The 17,255-nt window shown below is 45.7% G+C and overlaps 1 protein-coding gene across 1 annotated transcript in view; it reads left to right on the forward strand.

The window, feature by feature from the left end:
- Positions 1-5,837: 5,837 nt before the first annotated feature.
- The window catches only part of LOC119168093 (uncharacterized), a 52,036-nt gene continuing 40,618 nt past the window's right edge, over positions 5,838-17,255 (forward strand). Inside the window, exon 1 of the mRNA XM_075865347.1 lies at positions 5,838-5,947. Within this exon, the coding sequence (XP_075721462.1) occupies positions 5,875-5,947 (73 nt within the window). The 5' untranslated portion in view covers positions 5,838-5,874. The remainder of the gene's footprint in view (positions 5,948-17,255) is intronic.

A 17,255-nucleotide genomic window follows, 5' to 3' on the forward strand; every position in this document is an offset into this window, starting at 1 on the left:
TTGGTCGAGCGATGCACCGGAGCAATTGCGGAGAATTCACCGGAGCAAAAGCGATCCGCCGGAGTATTTGCGGAGAGACACAGGAGCATAAACAAGGAATTGGCCCCGTTTTCCTCCGACTTTCTTTGTCCGTCGCCCACCGAAGGAAAGCGGTGGAAAACGAATGTATTTCATTCAGTATACATTCCGGTTTGATTGAGGTCACCAGAGAGAGAGAGAACTTGGGAAATCCTGCGTGGGGAGGGTGGGAGCACCACGCAGGGTTTCACACCCTCTTGTCTATCTAGACCTCAACGACGGCAGGCCCAGCGCGAGCTACTAGGAGTTTGCTCCGTTTGCTTTTGCCGAGCCAGGGCCGCGTCAAGCCGCTAGATGGCGTTGAGCTGCACCTCGTGATAGGGCAAATCTACCCAAGGCTGAGGCGGCGCGAGGGGGTCCTCCTGAGACAACTACGGACCGGCACGGTGCTCACGTCCGCCCTGACCCGACACGTGTGCCCCGGACTCTACGAAAGTGCGAAGTGCAGTATCTGCGCGCGAGAACTGGCAACTCTGACACGTGTGCTGTGGGGGTGTGACGCGTGTGCGGGGGAAGTGATCACCGACACACTACCACCAGACATTGCAAGGCCACCAGAGCAGAGCGGGTGCACAAATGCCCGATTCCTCCCAAGTGGTTCTATTTTTGTCTACGATGTACACTCCACAATGTTGCAACACAGCACTTCGTAAGGGCCGCAGACCACCGTAAAGGCACCGAAAGCCGCCACAACTATCTCCGCCACAATCTCGTCCTATGGCCGGCCAGCTGTACACCTCGGGAAAGGTAGGTGTTTTACATGCTGCTGCTCACCATTCTCACTGAGGCCGATGAGCAGAGGCTGCTCACACCTATCTCTCCTTCCATCACCATGGGCTGGCAACGCTGTGTCCAAAGCGTGAGAATTGTCAAAAGGCATCGTCAATATTTTGTAGCAACTGAGGGGTGTGAGGAGTAGACGTTGAGTAAAGGCAAATGCGCAACTTCTGCAGATCTATTTGAAAGCACGGCTCAGCGCATGAAGGGTACTGGAGAGAGCTCATCAAAGTTTTAGAGAAGACAGGCTAGGAGAAACAAAAAAATGCAAAAAGCGAAATGGCGTTCAAAATATAGAAGGCAGCGGGCGCCCTGTATGGCAGGTTGTCTCACTGTCTCGAAGGAAGGGAACAACCGCCTTGAACACCTGTGCGTGGTGCCGAGTGGAGTAGATTCGGTCCCTCCGAATAAGTCAAGCTTGACGTTCATCATCACTTAAACGCTATACCTCGCTTGAGGGCGTTGACCATACGCTGGTACAACCCCAGACCCGTTCAATAGTCTACCTGGAAACGTAATAGCAGTGAACGATACAGGTGTGGTTGCTGTTCACCTGAAAATGATAACAGAGGAAAATGCTGAACAATGATTATTGGTGATACATGAACGAAAACAACAACAAGGACCATTGAGAGTAAAATTCACTGGCTCTTAGACTTCCAATAACTTTCATAACTAAAGCATATTGAGTAAGCAAGATCGTCATTCAGAAGGAAAAATCATGTTGAAACTCTTAGTTTCCTGCTCCTTGTAACATAACTTGCATGAGTAGGATATCACTGATGTTCATGAATGTGAAAGTTCAATTTCTGTGTCACCAACGTGATTTCTGCTTGGAGTGATGTTAGCAAAAAATTACAAAATAAACACGGTGTGCAATAGGTGACTGGTAAAATGGGCAATTACAGGGAAGTGTGGGATACGACGGCTTGCGGTTCGACGCACCACACGGGTTAGCAGCGGTACGCGCGCATTTTTTTAGTGCTTCGTTGAAAAAAAGCACCTCGCCGTGCAGTGTCAGTGCTTTAGAAGTTTTTTTAGGGGCGAAGCTTCTTATAGCAGCAACTGTTCGTCCCTTGTAGTGCCTTAGTGTGTAACAATTGTTACATTTTGACCTCCAAGGTGGTGCCGGTGGGGGATTCCATCTGTGCGTTGTTCAACAATAAAAAATAGAGCTCAATGTACATGCTAACGGCTGGTAATTAAGAATGAGAGACAGGAGCAATCGGCTTTTAGTGAACGCGCACGCTGCGATCTCCATTAGCAGCAATTGGCATGTACATTGAGCACTAAGAAGAAAGGGTTGCTACGTTATACTCGATGAATGTAACCCCCTTAGTTTTATAAAAGGTTTACCGAGCGTTGAGCCGCAGTGCCATGAATACAATGAACTAGTATATACCATGAACAAACTCGAGGTGGTTAAAGGTGGGAAGTAGATACGAAGCGCAAGCCGTAAGAAAGTGTGCGTGTGCCACCTCTCGTTTAGTCCTAGGAATTCCCGCTGGATGGTGGTGCTTCTATTTGGCGAATACATGATAAAAAGATGCGAGATGGTTGTACTTGGAGTGTTGAATAGATGGACGAACGGGCACACAGACTGATGCATGGATGGACGCATGAACGGACGCAGGGGCGGATGCATGGACGAACGCAGGGACGGACGCACGAACAGACACACGCATGGACGGGCGGATGGACGCATTGACGAACACACAGGTGGACGCATGGACGGACGGAAGCAAGAACGAATGGACGGACGAATGCTTCACCCCACTCACCATCATTCACTCCGTTGATACGCTGCCATTTTCTTTTTGCCAACAGTGACTGTGGCGATGACAAGCTACGAAAGCCATGAATGGTCCGAAAGCTTTTTTGTGGCACTAAAATGATGTGCAATGCTTTTATGCTGCTCAGGGGTGCTGTCAGTTTGGCTAGTAGATCAGTCTATACGCAAAACAGTTTTCCTTGTATGATACGGTAGAGCAGATAAAATGTCCCCATTTTAGAGATCTCAGGGGATGGGGATGACTGTAGCAGTTTGCTAAGAGTTCATTTCGGGATCGCTGCTACGGCCGAACTCGTTAGTCGATCGGCATGAAGCGGAACGCTTATTGAGCGCGTTGAGTTATTTTTTCTAGCCTTCAGCGTGCTATAAGATGCATTTCTTAGTCGAAGCCAGATGCTTAATTGAACGCTGATCTTGGTCAAGCTGCAGTGCACTGCGGCACATAAACAATACAGTCAGACATGGACGGCGCCGAATAATCAAAACCCTGCGCTTGTAACGCACTTCTTCCTTTGGGTGCCGTCATGGCGCACAGTTTCACCAAGATAAACACAAATGGACTCGTCCAGCGCTTCGTTTAATCTTGCTCCTGAGTGAAGCTTTCGCGTTTTTGTCATTTATATAGGTGCAATAACCGGCGCTCATCTCGTATGACAGGTAGATTTCGCCCGGGCGTTTCCATAATACTTTTGCTAGGCGCGCCTGAGCGACAATTTATTCATCAATATAATATTCGTAGCAAATTTACGCGTAAGCTTTTTTTTAGCGCCGAATACTCACGTACCTGTGATAAAATGGTTTTCGCACACTTTGGCTTCAACGTTCCGTACTCAAAGGCTACCTGTCGCTGTGGCTTTCTTCACAGCCGCGGCCCACCACATTTATCTTTCTTCGTTCCATGGGAAATATACCTGCGTTTGCCTTTCACGCTAGAGTAGGAGAAGCCAACGGCTGAGAAACCAACCATGGTTTTTGAGGACGAAGATGAACGGGCGGCCACGCGCGCGAGTCCCGAATATTTTGAGGCTTGCGGCAGGGCGGTTCGCCGTCATCTACTCTTCGCGAACCGGAAGCTGGTGTTAGACGGTGCATCCCACAATCCCTTGCTTTTTTACTGGTCACCTATTGACGTCTTGAAATTCGAAATGCTTGTTTCTTCTTATAACTATGACGATACCGCGAGTATATTGTGGGCTTACGGTATCACCTTAGGTCATCCGTCAGAAAAACAGAATGAGTTTACAATTGCTCTATGTGTCTAATTCGGTAGGCTGGCTTTCCACAGTAGTGCATACTCCATGTTGCTTGGATACTTGTTCAGTAGCTCGATGCAGAGCAAATCTTTGGGCAAGTTGGGGGTTCGTTATACTGATAACAGCGTAAGAAGAGACAAAGAATTGAATCAAAGGCACTTTCGTCTTTTCTAACAATCTGCCTGCCTGTCTGTCTGTCTGTCTGTCTGTCTGTCTGTCTGTCTGTCTGTCTGTCTGTCCGTCTGTCTGTCTGTCTGTCTGTCTGTCTGTCTGTCTGTCCTTCTAGGTCCTGGTGCTCTCACAGTTAGTTTCATAACGTGGTGTGTGCCAATACTACACACGAGGTTGCGAGTGTACAAGTATTACGTTTTGCATGTCATGACAGGCCTGAACAATTTACGTTTTGGGCATGTGTATGAATTTGTTTCCACCAGTGAAGTGTGGCTTGAGCCGCAGACCACCGTCCAAGGTAAGCGCGACAGGTAGTAAAACAGTGTACATCAATCAAGGCATCCGAAATTGGGACGTGACAGCATGAAGCAGTTCGTGCCGCAATATGCAGTGAGGCTTGAGCCGTGTTACTGTTGGTCAGGTATCCCTATGGAAGCCAATGAAGTTATCCACGACACGTGGGAAATTTGAAACCAGTTATTACTAAGACCTGTTGTGCATTTTACCACTTTCTCACACCAGATCCTAAACTGATTCAGAAAGAGACCAAATACAAGCGTCATGTTAAGTCAGCGTAAACTGGGGTCACAGTATTACCTTTCTGCTTTGATATCAGAGTGATAAAGTCACATATGTGTGTGTACGACACCACACAACGTTGCGCGAACATGCGTTTGACAACTTCTCAAGCGCAAGTCATCGCAGCGTATATAGCATGGACGTTTTGGCAATTAAAGAGACGTCTCTGCTCTAGCTTGAGGGCCGATGATAAGTGTGACCATGACCTTCCTATCAGACACGCTCGCCGGATGAGTCCGCTGAATATTCACATTATATAATTTACAGAACGTCGTTGGTGCTCCTCGTAAGGCTTCGCTCAAACAACAACAGCGAAAAAAACCTGTCTGCACTTCCGGTTGTTGTCTACTTTGAAAAAAATTGATTATGACATTGCCTTGTACCAGGCCAACACTGAGCACATTCAATTAATGTCATGGAAGTAATTGCTTCTTTTAGAACCTGCATACCAAGCTTGACGTGCGTGACTTGACAAGTTCAAGAACAAATATAGAGGGCCCTCAATGTATCTATAAAAGTTCGAGTCTGACAGTGCCACTGTGGTCAGGGAGCATCTATATGGCCACACGATTGTAAATAAGCACAACGGCGTCACACTCTTGAATGAGCGATCGGAGGTTCTATTGCAGCCACGATCGTCGATGTTCACTGAGAGCAAAACGTAAAATCATTCTTGTACCCCCGCTTAGGGCTTTACAAACAACAAAAATATGCGGGAAAATTTATTACCCTGCTCTCGTATGCCCTAATAAAATTTAAAGTGTGTATGTTATTTTGGCATTGATGACTAAAGCAAGCAAATCACTTGAACTACACGCACGTCGTAAGTACATGCAACTCATATAGTGAAGATTTCAAGTGGCATCTTATGTGTCAGCTAAAAAAGCTAAGGAGTCAGCATTGTAAATATTAAACCTCCTTTAAGCAGTTCTTTTTGCCGATGCCACAATCTAATACTTAAAGACGTTTGTTTGCTAATGTCTAACTCCGTAAACAGCTACAACCTCTCCGTAAACTATAGCTTCCAAGTAATCTGATTCCTGCGTAAACGAAACGTCATAGGTGCTCTACTGATTCGGAAAAAAAGCCACGGCATTTGTCTTTGTGGCTTCTTAATATCTAGAAAATTGGCCGCAGGGATGATATTTAAGTGTCCATAAAAAGGCACACGTCTGCCTGAACGGACCACAATCAGTGGTCAATCAATGCACCTACAGATTCACTATGGTAAATGCACACGCGAGTTTCGTTGCCGTCTTGATGACTGTTGTCCCAATATATGGAACTGCGCCATCAGGTAGGAGATGGTTCATTTACATATAGTCCCACGCTCAGTGCTCATACTGGATGAAATCATACTGTAGTATATGGCTTACATAAAACAGCTGTTGACTCATGGGTTCAAATGTTCGTTGTTGGGCAGCCACTCTTCACTCGAAACCTAACAGAGGGTGAATCAATTTTTCAAGTTGGCTGGTAGAAGGCTATACCTGACGGAATGTTTGTATTTTCTATTCTTTTTGCAAATCATAGCGCAAACCTTGCTTTGACACTGCTGTTAAATAAATCACAATTCTTTCGCCGAATGCTGCAGGTAGGCTCCATTTCCACCAATTACTCTCTAATGGTCTGAAAGCAGCGACTGTCGAGAATCTTGTGCGGTTTACGAAAATGGTTTAAATTCAGACATCCGCGCTCTTATGCCCTTTTTGGGCAATGCCCTAGTTATATGCTTTTTAAGATGATGAAAAATCTTGTGGATATGGAATGGCACAAGGTTCTTTGAATCTTCAGTTTTTCAATTTTATCTTTTGCTGTCCCACGCTAAAAGTGAGGCGTAAATGTTTTTTTTTTCTAAGAGGTATAAGACAAAAACTGAAAGTGATATAAACGCAGTTGTTTGGTGACAATATAGCAAAGCCAACTTAAACGATTTTTCGGCAGTATGATACGGCAACCAAGTATTTGAAGCCTATAGACAAAATTTTTTTAGTCTCCTAGAACGTGTGTCAGCCACGCTGCTATATTGTGAACATGAGACGCTGCCTGGTGAGGGCAGGTGGTAGCAGAAGCTGTTCATGGCGTGTGGCGATGCCGATGCTTACGTCACGTCATCGCACTCTTCGGCGCTTTCGGAGCATTTAAAAAAGTTTCTTTCAGCACACTCGGAATGGCAGTGCACTGTATAAACAATTTGCGCCGATGGTTTTGCGATGTAAGCGTGTGCATGAACATCCAGCAAAAAGGAAAGCTGCCGAAGCAACACACCTGCGGCGCTTACGGAAGCGGGAGGGGTGCGCACTTGCTCGGCGTGTATTCAAGATCTTTTTCAAGGCCTTTGGTTTTACGTCTATTAGGTCAGCTGTTGCTCCTTCGAAAGAGGTCATATATTCTACAAATTCTAACGGCTTTTCTGCAAATGTGTTCGGTGGAGAACAACGTCCTACTGGAAAACAAAAATTGAGTGACCTATTAAAACTGCAAGGGCGGAATAAATTTGAAGCGAAAAAGATCATCTTCATGCCCCTCACCACCTACTTTTTTACACTCTTTCAAACGAAACGTACATACTGAAAAAATATTTGGGACAACCTTAATCTTTGCCCTTATGAGATACGTGACAGCGATATTGGGTCCCTAGTGCGTACTTGAACCGCTTAGTGCATATTTTGTATTGTATGTTGTTACTCGGGAAGAATTATACATGGATTACTGAAATTTAATCGTGTAAGTTGAGATTGATTTGTGTCAGTAAAGCTTTTTCGTAAAGCTGAATTATGTGTTACTAGCAGCATGCTTTTGTTGCTGTTGTCGTTTTTCTGTGTAAATGGCTCAAACCAACGCCTCCTCTAGGAAGATGCCTGCCGCATGAGCGGAAAAACAGCTGTCACACCCTTTCCCTCCTTCATTTTAAAATCTTCTCAGTCACTATCGTCACCTGTGGTGGACGGTTCAACACCACAACACTTTGCATAGCCTCCGAAACAGTGATGCACAGTTTTAGGTCTCGAACAACTCTCTACTGCCGCGCCCCTATGGGCCGCAGATGAAAAACGCTTAGCTGGTACCGTCCGCTGCCGTGATGATAGTGTCGGTCGCGAGCGCCACCGCGCGAAGCTTGTTTAAAACTGAAGGCAGGCTAACTCCGCTTGGAGCGCGAGCCATTCCTCAGGCATCTATCTAGAGGAGGTGTTGCTCAAACCCTAGGGAAGGGATTGGCCGATTATTAAATGAATTTGCCCGATACATGTATCATTGCATCATTCCTAAAAAACTTTTGTTATTTAATTCTGATTAAAAATGTGAATTGGGAATTGGCAGAAAAAAGTAAAAAAGAAATTATGAGACCGTAGTTTAGCAATAAAATCGTTTAGTCGTAGCGATGTATTCCTGAACGGCGAATAAAACATCCCTGTGGCTGAAACCCAAAGTAGAGATCAAACGAAAGATCAGGTTGTGATAATTGCAAGCCCATTTTTTGGAAAGGTGGCGCTAGAATGCTTTGCCTGAATAAATCAAAATGGCGACAATGTAATAAAAATGACTGATCGTTTCCTCTTCATTAGAGTTAATGCACATAGGGAAATTCAATATACCTGATCTATGCAAGTAATAATTGAGGGAGGTAACGCGGCAACCAAATTTTGTGATGACAACTTCCATCATCCTTGAATTAGGCAGTTCACTGTGCCAGGGAAATAACAAGTGTTTGTACTCCGGAGAAGCCGTAAGTGCAGGGTCTGATAAATTTTGCCTGATTTTAAGTGTGCGAAATCGCGCCACCGTGATGTGTACTGTATGAGAGAAAATAAGAATGAAGGTTGTCGAAAGCGATGCCTTCGCAAAAGAATCAGCTTTTTCATTCAACAACAAACCTTTGTGCCCTGGTGCACAGAATAAATGAGTACTTCGGAGGTGACAGGGAGCCAATGATTTAAAAAGTTTAAGTAAGGGTGAGTGACTGGATGAGGATAGAGAAGAGCACACTGATAATGAATCAGTTATGACTCCTACGACTGGAACGAAAGTATTTACCTTTCGCAAAGCTAACATTATTGCCATAAATTCAGCCAGAAAGACAGGAAGAAAATCTGGTATGTGAAGTGAAAATGACCAATCAAGTACGGGGCAATATATTCCAACGCCTAATTTTTCATCTGATTGCGATGCGTCCGTTGCAATAATGACCTTTGTTGGCAGAGTACTTAAATAGTCCTGCAATAAACCATTTAAAATACCAATAGGTAATAGCTTAGCGTGGGTTGGGAAGATATCAGGGTAAACTTTTTTTTAGAAATTTGTTGCTCAGGTAAAGAAATCAGATCACGAACTTGTACATTTAGTAACGATCGAACAAACACTATTTGTGGTTTGTGAAATCTGGGCCAATGCAAGAAGAAGAATAGGTCAGAATTGGAAATAAAAATAATTTGTTCAGGGTTCAACGATGATTCATATAGTAGTAAAAAAGGTCTTCACAGTAAGAATGTTAAAGCAACATAATAGGGTCGGTATACGTGCTTCAAGGTATAACACTGCATTCGCAGTATACTTTGGATGTCCTAAGCAGAGCCATAAAACCTCTCTTTCCAATAGTACGAGCAGCCGACTTTTGTAGGCTGGCGCACCAGAAGAAACAACGCAGCCAAACTCTAACACAGGTCAGACATACATTTTATAAATAATCAAAAGTGCCTTCCTTTTCATATCTGATCTACAAAAAATTGCTTAACCTCCGCAATACGCCCATCGCACGTACTGCTTTTGTCGTGATGTATTCATTGGGAGGGCGCCAATTGAGATGTTCATTATACATAACTTCAAGATATTTCAATGATTGTACTTAAGTGATATCTTGAAGCTTGTAATTATTAGATAGGTGCACAGCATCTTGGACAGGAAAAACGAGAATAGCACATTTACTGGTATTCAGGTTCAACATCAATTCATCCTGCCAATGTTCTATTTCATTTAGATATGCTTGCAAGATAGTGTAAAGACAGTGGAAGTCATGAAGCTAAGCACGAGATGCTCTGCACGGACGTTGTGGCCGCTTTCACGGGCTAGGCCTACGATCCTACCTGGTCTCAACAGTTCTGGTTGTCAGAGTTCTTTATTATATTTGGTGGGGTTTTCTGGGTCTCTTCACAAGCCTGGAAATGCGAAGCCGGACTCGACCTGCCGCCATGACAACTACATCTGCCACAAGCCCGACATCTATGGCTCCCCAGGCCATCGTGTGCTCCGGTGCGGTTCGTCAGGGGTCCCGCCCATATTCAGCAGCACTGACAATCACAACATCGATGACCGTCTGGGTACCTATGAACTTGGTAGTATCTTGAAGAAATGAGACGAAGCCACGAGACTGGCCACTGTTGGCATTTACCTCAGTGGCACTGCCCCCTTGTGACTTCGGAACTATGAAACCAACGTTCCAACATAGACAGCATTCAAGACAAAGTTCAGTGAAATCATCGGTCGTTCTGCTGTTCGCAAACTTCATGCGGAGGAACGTCTTCAGTCATGATCAGAGCTACCTGGTGAGGATTTCACCTGTTACACAGACGACGTCATTGACTTGTGCAAACGAGTCGATGCGAACATGGCTGAGGTGGACCGCATCAAGCATATTTTGATCGGTATCGATGAGGACCCATTTCAGGTGCTGATTTCAAAAAGCCCTGCTACAAACGCCCAAGTTACCGAGCTCTGCCAAAGCTATGATGAGCTCCACCGGCAACGTCTTGTCACCTGCCGTGCTGTCCCACATCAAGAATCGATGTCTGCCCTAACTCTCTCACGAGATCTCGTCTTCCTTTCGCAGATCAAATATTTTGTGCGCGAAGAAGTTGCCCTCCAACTCTCGCTCATCTCCGGCCTACTAGAATGCAGTGCGCCGCTTAGTCCCACACTATGGTCTATTACACAAGACCAAGTGCCTAAGGTTCTTCCTCTGTAGCTGGTGCCACCAGACAATGCACCATTGACGTACGCCGAAGCAGCTGCACGACCTCGACCACAGCCGTTCCGAACACCGCCTCCACTGCATGTTCCTGTTTATACCGCCCAGCCGCCAAGAACTCATGTCCACCAAGTCCCTAATCAGTGGCACACTGCCGACAACCGACTGATCTGCATTTCGTGTGGTCTACCCGTACATGTTGCACGTCTGTGCCTCCGCCACCCACTCCACTCACATGAAAACCCTCGTCCATATGAGTATGATCACACGTACGCTCCCGACACTTCAGACCACGAATTGCATCCTCCTCAGCCCAGCCACCGACCAGCTTCTAATCGCCGATCTCCATCTCCACGTCGTCGCTCGCCTTCCCCTATGGACCGACGCTCCCCTACAATCGACGCGGAATACTAAATGACGCAGTTCTTGAGGCAAAAACTGCATCCTTGTTGCCAAGCTCAAGCCCTCTTTGTTCGCAGCCGAATGGAATTAATGTCGTTCTTGATGATGTGCCCGTACTGGCCCTTATTGATACAGGTGCCACCATTTCTGTCATGACCGAAAAAGTTTGCCGTTCAATTCGAAAAGTGACAACGCCTTACTTGTGTTAGTGTCTTCATACTACCGCTGCACAGCCTGTGCAGTCTGTGGCCGCATGTACCACCAGACTTGTAATTCATGGAGTACCTTACACAGTGCAGTTCGTAGCACTCCCACACTGTTTTCACGACATCAATTTAGGTTCAGATTTTCTCTCCCATCCTCTTTCTCGTTTTTCTTGTCCCCTTCTCTAATCCCCCAGTGTAGGGTAGCCAACCGGGTGTCTTTCTGGTTCACCTCCCTGCCTTCTCCTTTTTGCTGTTTCCTCCTCCCTTCAAGCCGTCAATGATTGCGCCCGCGTCTTTTTTGTCCCCTTGGTGTCCCCTTGGTGAATCGCTCTTTCTACGCGAAGTTGGTCATTAGTAACGACACCCAGATCCCTCCGCGCACTACTCTCTTCGCCCCTGGGTCGTTTTCCGCCGACGTCGACGGTACTGCATTCTTCACACCTTCCACTGCTTTCGTTCATCGCCACCTATCACGGCTCCCAATCGCTCTCTTTACTCTTCAAGGTGGTGCAACCAACGTGCCCTTAGGGAATCCGTTCCCATTCACGACTACGCTGCTTCGGGGTGAATGTGTCTGTTCAATAGAATCATTCGAAGCCATCGCTACACTTGACGTTCCTGATGGATAATCGGAAGTCAGCGCCCTCTCCTGTAGTTCCATGAATGACCCTTTGCCAACATTGTCAACTGTGTCATTGACGAAGGCCTAAGCCCTGTACAGAGGTGTGAGCTTTTAAGCATCCTTGACAAGTTTCGGCCATTTTTGACAGTTACAGCACTACTTTAGGTCGAACATCTCCTGTATGCCACCAGATTGACACAGGTAATCACCCACCACTACGGCATCGACCATAGCCTGTTTTGACGGCTGAACGCCGTGTCATCGATGACAAGTAGGTGACATGCTAAAGCGAGGCGTCGTTCAACCGTCAAACAGCCCTCGGGCATCGCCGGTTCTTTCAGTTAAGCAGAAAGATGGAACGACACGCTTTTGCGCAGATTATTATCTTCTAAACAAAATAACACGGAAGGATGTTTATTCTTTGCCTCGGATCGATGACTCCCTCGACTCTTTACAAGGCACACATTTATTTTCTTCTCTTGATCTACTTTCTGGGTAATGGCAAGTGCCCATGAATCCGTATGATAGGTCAAAAACTGCCTTCACCGGACGGCTTATACGAATTTAACGTGTTGCCATTCGGCCTATGCAATGCGCCAGCCACACTTGAGTTCATGATGGCGACTATCCTACGAGGCCTAAGATGGAACACGTCTTTGTGCTACTTAGATGATGTCTTGGTATTCTAGCCCAATTTTCCCACGCACCTTCGTCGCTTGGAACAGGGTTTACGCTGCCTCTCTGCAGCAGGCCTCCAAGTAAACTTGATGAAGTGTCACTTTAAAGCACGCAAGCTGACCATTCTCGAACACGTCGTGTCGAAGGGTGGCGTTCTCCCAGACTCCGCCAAGCTACGTACTGTAAGCTTACGTGTTGTTCGCGAGTTCCCGAGGCCCGCGTCTCTCAAGGACCTGCGTAGTTTCATTGGGCCTTGCTCATACTTCCGCTGCTTCGTCCGGGATTTCACCTCGATCATGGCACCTCTGACAGACCTACTTCCGGGAGACCGTAATCTATCTGCGTGGTCTTCAGCCTGCGACAGTACACTCGCGAAACTCCGTGAACTGCTTACAACACCAACCATACCGCGTCATTTTGGTTCAAAAATCCACACGGATGCTAGCGGTGTCGGTCTTGGCGCCGTACTCGCCCAAACAAAGCCTGGTTACCAAAAATATGTTGTGGCGTACGCGAGCCGCACTCTTACAACAGAAGCAAATCATTCGGTAACTGAGAAAGAATGTCTAGCGATCATCTGTGCCATTTGGACATTTCAGCCTTATCTGTACGGACGCCCTGTAGATGTTGTTACCGACCACCACGCACTCTGCTGGTTATCCTCCCTCAAGGATCCCTCCGGACTCTTGGCACGATGGGCTTTACGGCTAGAAGAGTACGACATCCGTGTCATTTATTGCTTAAGCTAGAAGCACGCTGATGCCGATGCTCTTTCGCGTTCGCCTTTTTCTACTGATATTGCCAGTGTCTACATCCAAGGCAACTTCCTTCCACTATCAGGGCCTATCGACATGGCTGCGGAGCAGTGCAAAGATTCGTGGATTGCGCCTCTGATGGATTACCTATCTGAAACACTCGCCCGCCCGCCATCTCGAGCGCTGCACCTACAAGCCTCTCACTTGGCCAATCGTGATGGAATACTTTATCTCCTATATTAACACCCTGACGGCCACAAACGGGTACTCGTCATACCCACGCATCTCGGTGCCAGCATATGTGCTGCTTTCCATGCCGATCCGCAGTCTGCATACGCCGGTTTATTTAAAACCTACGCCAGGCTACGTTTTCGGTTTTATTGGGGCAGCATGTACACATTCGTTCAAAAGTACATTCGGTCTTGCACAAAGCGCCAACGCCGTAAGCACGATTTTAGCCGTCGTACTGCACCATTGCAGCCATTATACCGGCTACATTTCTTGTAGAAAAAAATAGTAGGTACACAGGCAAAGCACATCTAACCGAACTTGTTGAAACAAAAAGACGAAAAAAATAGGAGTGGGGAGGATGAGGTAACTTACAAAGGAGAGGGCACTGCGGGCAAACGTTGCGTGATGCTACAGGGGTGCTGTGCTGTATATGTACCCAAACAAGTGAATTTATCTAGTTCAATCTTTACATTTTCTCTGGTTCACATTAGTATGAAAGATGGCACTGGCACTTCGAAGAAGTTTATTTTGCATAGCTAACCATCCTCTTAGCCTTTATGTTTTGGGGTCTTTTCGTTCCATCACAATCAGTCATTAGATTCGCTTCATGTTTATAGTCCACTCTTTTTAAGAATTTTCAACTTAGCAGTACGGCCAATATTTACAGCACATTTGTGGGCTTGTCTAGCAAATTTTAAACTTAGAGGCATGTCTATCGATCGCGGAAGAGTCTTTGAAGTGTTGACGTTGATTTGTGTGTCACCGGGATACCTGATTTCGCGTAAAAAACGCGAATACGACGGCAAATGAGGTGTCCGCTGAGTTGGAACAATGGCTACGGTGCTCGGCTGCTTACCCAAAGGTTACGGGTTCAATTCTAACCACGGCACTCACCATTCGATTGAGGCAAAATCAGAAAAGCGAGCGTACTGTGCGATGTCAGTGTACTTTAAAGAACACCAGATTGTCAAGATTTTCTAATCTCTCAACTGCGGCGTCTCTAAAAGTCATATCCTGGATTTTGGACGTAAAACCGCAATTTCTATTTATTGCGGTAGATGAAATGAGAGACAAACACATACAAGCTGCGACCTTCAAAATGTTTACCCAATGGAAAAACACCCGGCTATTGATGCCGGCAGCGTTGTCACGGTAAACTGATGTGTGCCAAAAAAGACGAGGTCACAGAAAAGGCCGTATTGTGACAGAGACTACCTTGTCCCTGTCTGGTCTTTCCTATGTCCTTATCTTTATTTGTGGGCATCACTCTACTTTTAAATATGAAATAACTCGTCCAGCTTCAAGCTTTACTGAGTGTTGTCATGTTTTATTCATGCGCAGTCGCCTTCAGAAATGGCAACTCTTCCTGCGCAGCGATATAATAGGAAAACTCTGCATAAATACAAGGCATGTTTTTTTGTGTTTGAAATAAACTTCAATGACACCCTCTGTGTGTCTGTATTTTAGTCCGTCATCGTCTTCGAACCCTCTTTTTCATATTATGCAATACCAACATGACCAGTTCTTCAACATGACACCAGGATACCCTGTTTAATCAACATCTTCGCCACTTTATCATTGACTATGTATGGGACATACGGGACAGTGATGCTAAATGGTTGTTTCGTCGAGATTTCACTAATCGCACAACTTTTTGAAGTAACGTGTAAGAGGGGTTTGGCAGTCATCGCCACAGACATCGCTGCAGGAGTTTCCAGAGGACTGGTCTGTCATGGTTTGTCACGCTTCGCGAGAGTCCTCGTTTCCGCCGATTTCGTGCATGAGGTGCGTGGCGTAGTGCAGGTGCTGTGTGGTGTGGCGCTCACACATAAAGCGTAGATCTCTGGCGTCAGGCGCCATCTTCTTGTGATGCTCAGTGGCGTCGTAGACGGTCATAGGTTATATGAACCTGGTCGAGTGTGGCTCGCAGTAGCGCTTCCGCCCGCACTCCCGATCGTCGACTTCCTTAGTAATAATCAACAACACAATATGTTTAAGATCAACTGCTGTGAAAATTGTACCAATAATTAAGACTTTAGGGGTATTCTTTCACAAAAACCTTTCATGGGATAGCCATGTACTTCTTTGATTGGTATCCGCTGCATCTCTGATCGCGAAGCATCTCTGATCGGGAAGTTATCACAGAGCTTGATGTACCGCCACCAGCACATATACCACGCAAAAGTATGCTGTTTGTATATAATACGTCGTTTTTACCTAGAAATAATTATTGCCACTTAGTAGGCGCATCAACTACGCAAACGAATCTACAGAGTGTACACAGATTACAAAAAAAGTTTATTAGAGTTCTCGAAAATCTTCCTACGCGTTCACCTACGCAACACTTATTCCCACAACATAATATATTGCCTATTGCAAAAGCATTCGATTACTTACTGTGTAGAGCAGTAAAGCATACTACGCTTAACAACTCCCTATTTTTTCTAAACTTGCAAAACTTCAAGGAAGCACCACAACCTACCGAACAAGGCATGTTGAATCGTACTATGTCAAAACATGCAAAATTACATATGGACTGCAAACCCTACATAATAAATTTCCAAGTCTATTAAATGAACTAAATTGCCAGGACATTAAACTTCCTTAAACAACTTTCTAAGGACTACAAAAGTATTTTAAAAAATGCTGAATGTTCTGATTGTTTGTTGCGCATCAGTACACATCATGTCAAGAAGACTAATCTTTCATCTATGGATTGCCTCGTACTGATGTCCTTGAAAAAATTGTATTTTTTGTTCCTTTCTTTTTCTGCAGTGTATATCGCAGTCTTGAATGTGTTATTATTTGTATAATAATTGATATTATGTTCTTTGTTATTGTTTGTATATTACATAATAGCGTGTGAAATTGTGTAATGCCGAAATGCGTGTAGTACTTCATTATGGTTTCTGCGTATTTACTGTGTTGGTAGTAATTTTCGGTCAATTTTTTATGTTTTTTATTTATTTATTCTTATCTTTCTGTTCTTTTTCATTTCCTTTCAATGTACAAGTTGTACTTCACGTTGCCGTTACGCGTCCCAGTGCCTATGGGCTTGTAGCTCTGTCAAGCTGTCAATTTTTAACAGCTTTTACTGCTTGCTTCCAGCGTCATATGCGTTGTGCAAGATGCAAATAAAAACAAGCAAAGAAACAAACCTTGGGCTTGAGGTGATATGAACTGGAGACCCGACCGCCAGCATTAAGTCCCAGGCGCATGTAAAACGAGAAGTAGGGCTCCACGTGTTGTTGTTCACGAGCCATGTCCTGGAAGTTCATAGCGCCCCATGACGGATAGTTTGCGCGTTCGCCCTCTTGATCTGAGAAGTGGGGCTGCTTTCGCAGGTTGTGTTCAGGCCGTGAGAAACCGGGTCTTTGTAGTCTATGCGCAGGGTGCATCCGAGGTTTTCTTTGGCGATCGAATTCTAGAAAGCGTATCTTGGTGAAAGGTTCTTGTACTGAAGCGCTGCGTGTCACGTGGAAAGTGATAGGTTATTCAGCGTGAATCCGAAACTCGTTCAAGTTGCAGTAGGATGTGTAGAGTTAGGCCCGTCGAAAGCGAAGTCGCAAGTTGGGCCGATGAGAAGGTGAGAGCAGCCGTGAGGGTGGTCGATGGTGAAGTCACGGCTTGCTGTAACGTCGAAGCGAGAGGAGTCGAAAAGCCGGTCGAAGGCGAAGATGCTGCCTGCTCCGATGTTGAGGCGAGAAGGTTCAGGAGGCCGCTTGAAAGCCCACTCGCGGCTTGCGATG

The sequence above is a fragment of the Rhipicephalus microplus genome, chromosome 6 (assembly GCF_043290135.1).
Source record: "Rhipicephalus microplus isolate Deutch F79 chromosome 6, USDA_Rmic, whole genome shotgun sequence".
Taxonomy (NCBI): Eukaryota; Metazoa; Arthropoda; class Arachnida; order Ixodida; family Ixodidae; genus Rhipicephalus; species Rhipicephalus microplus.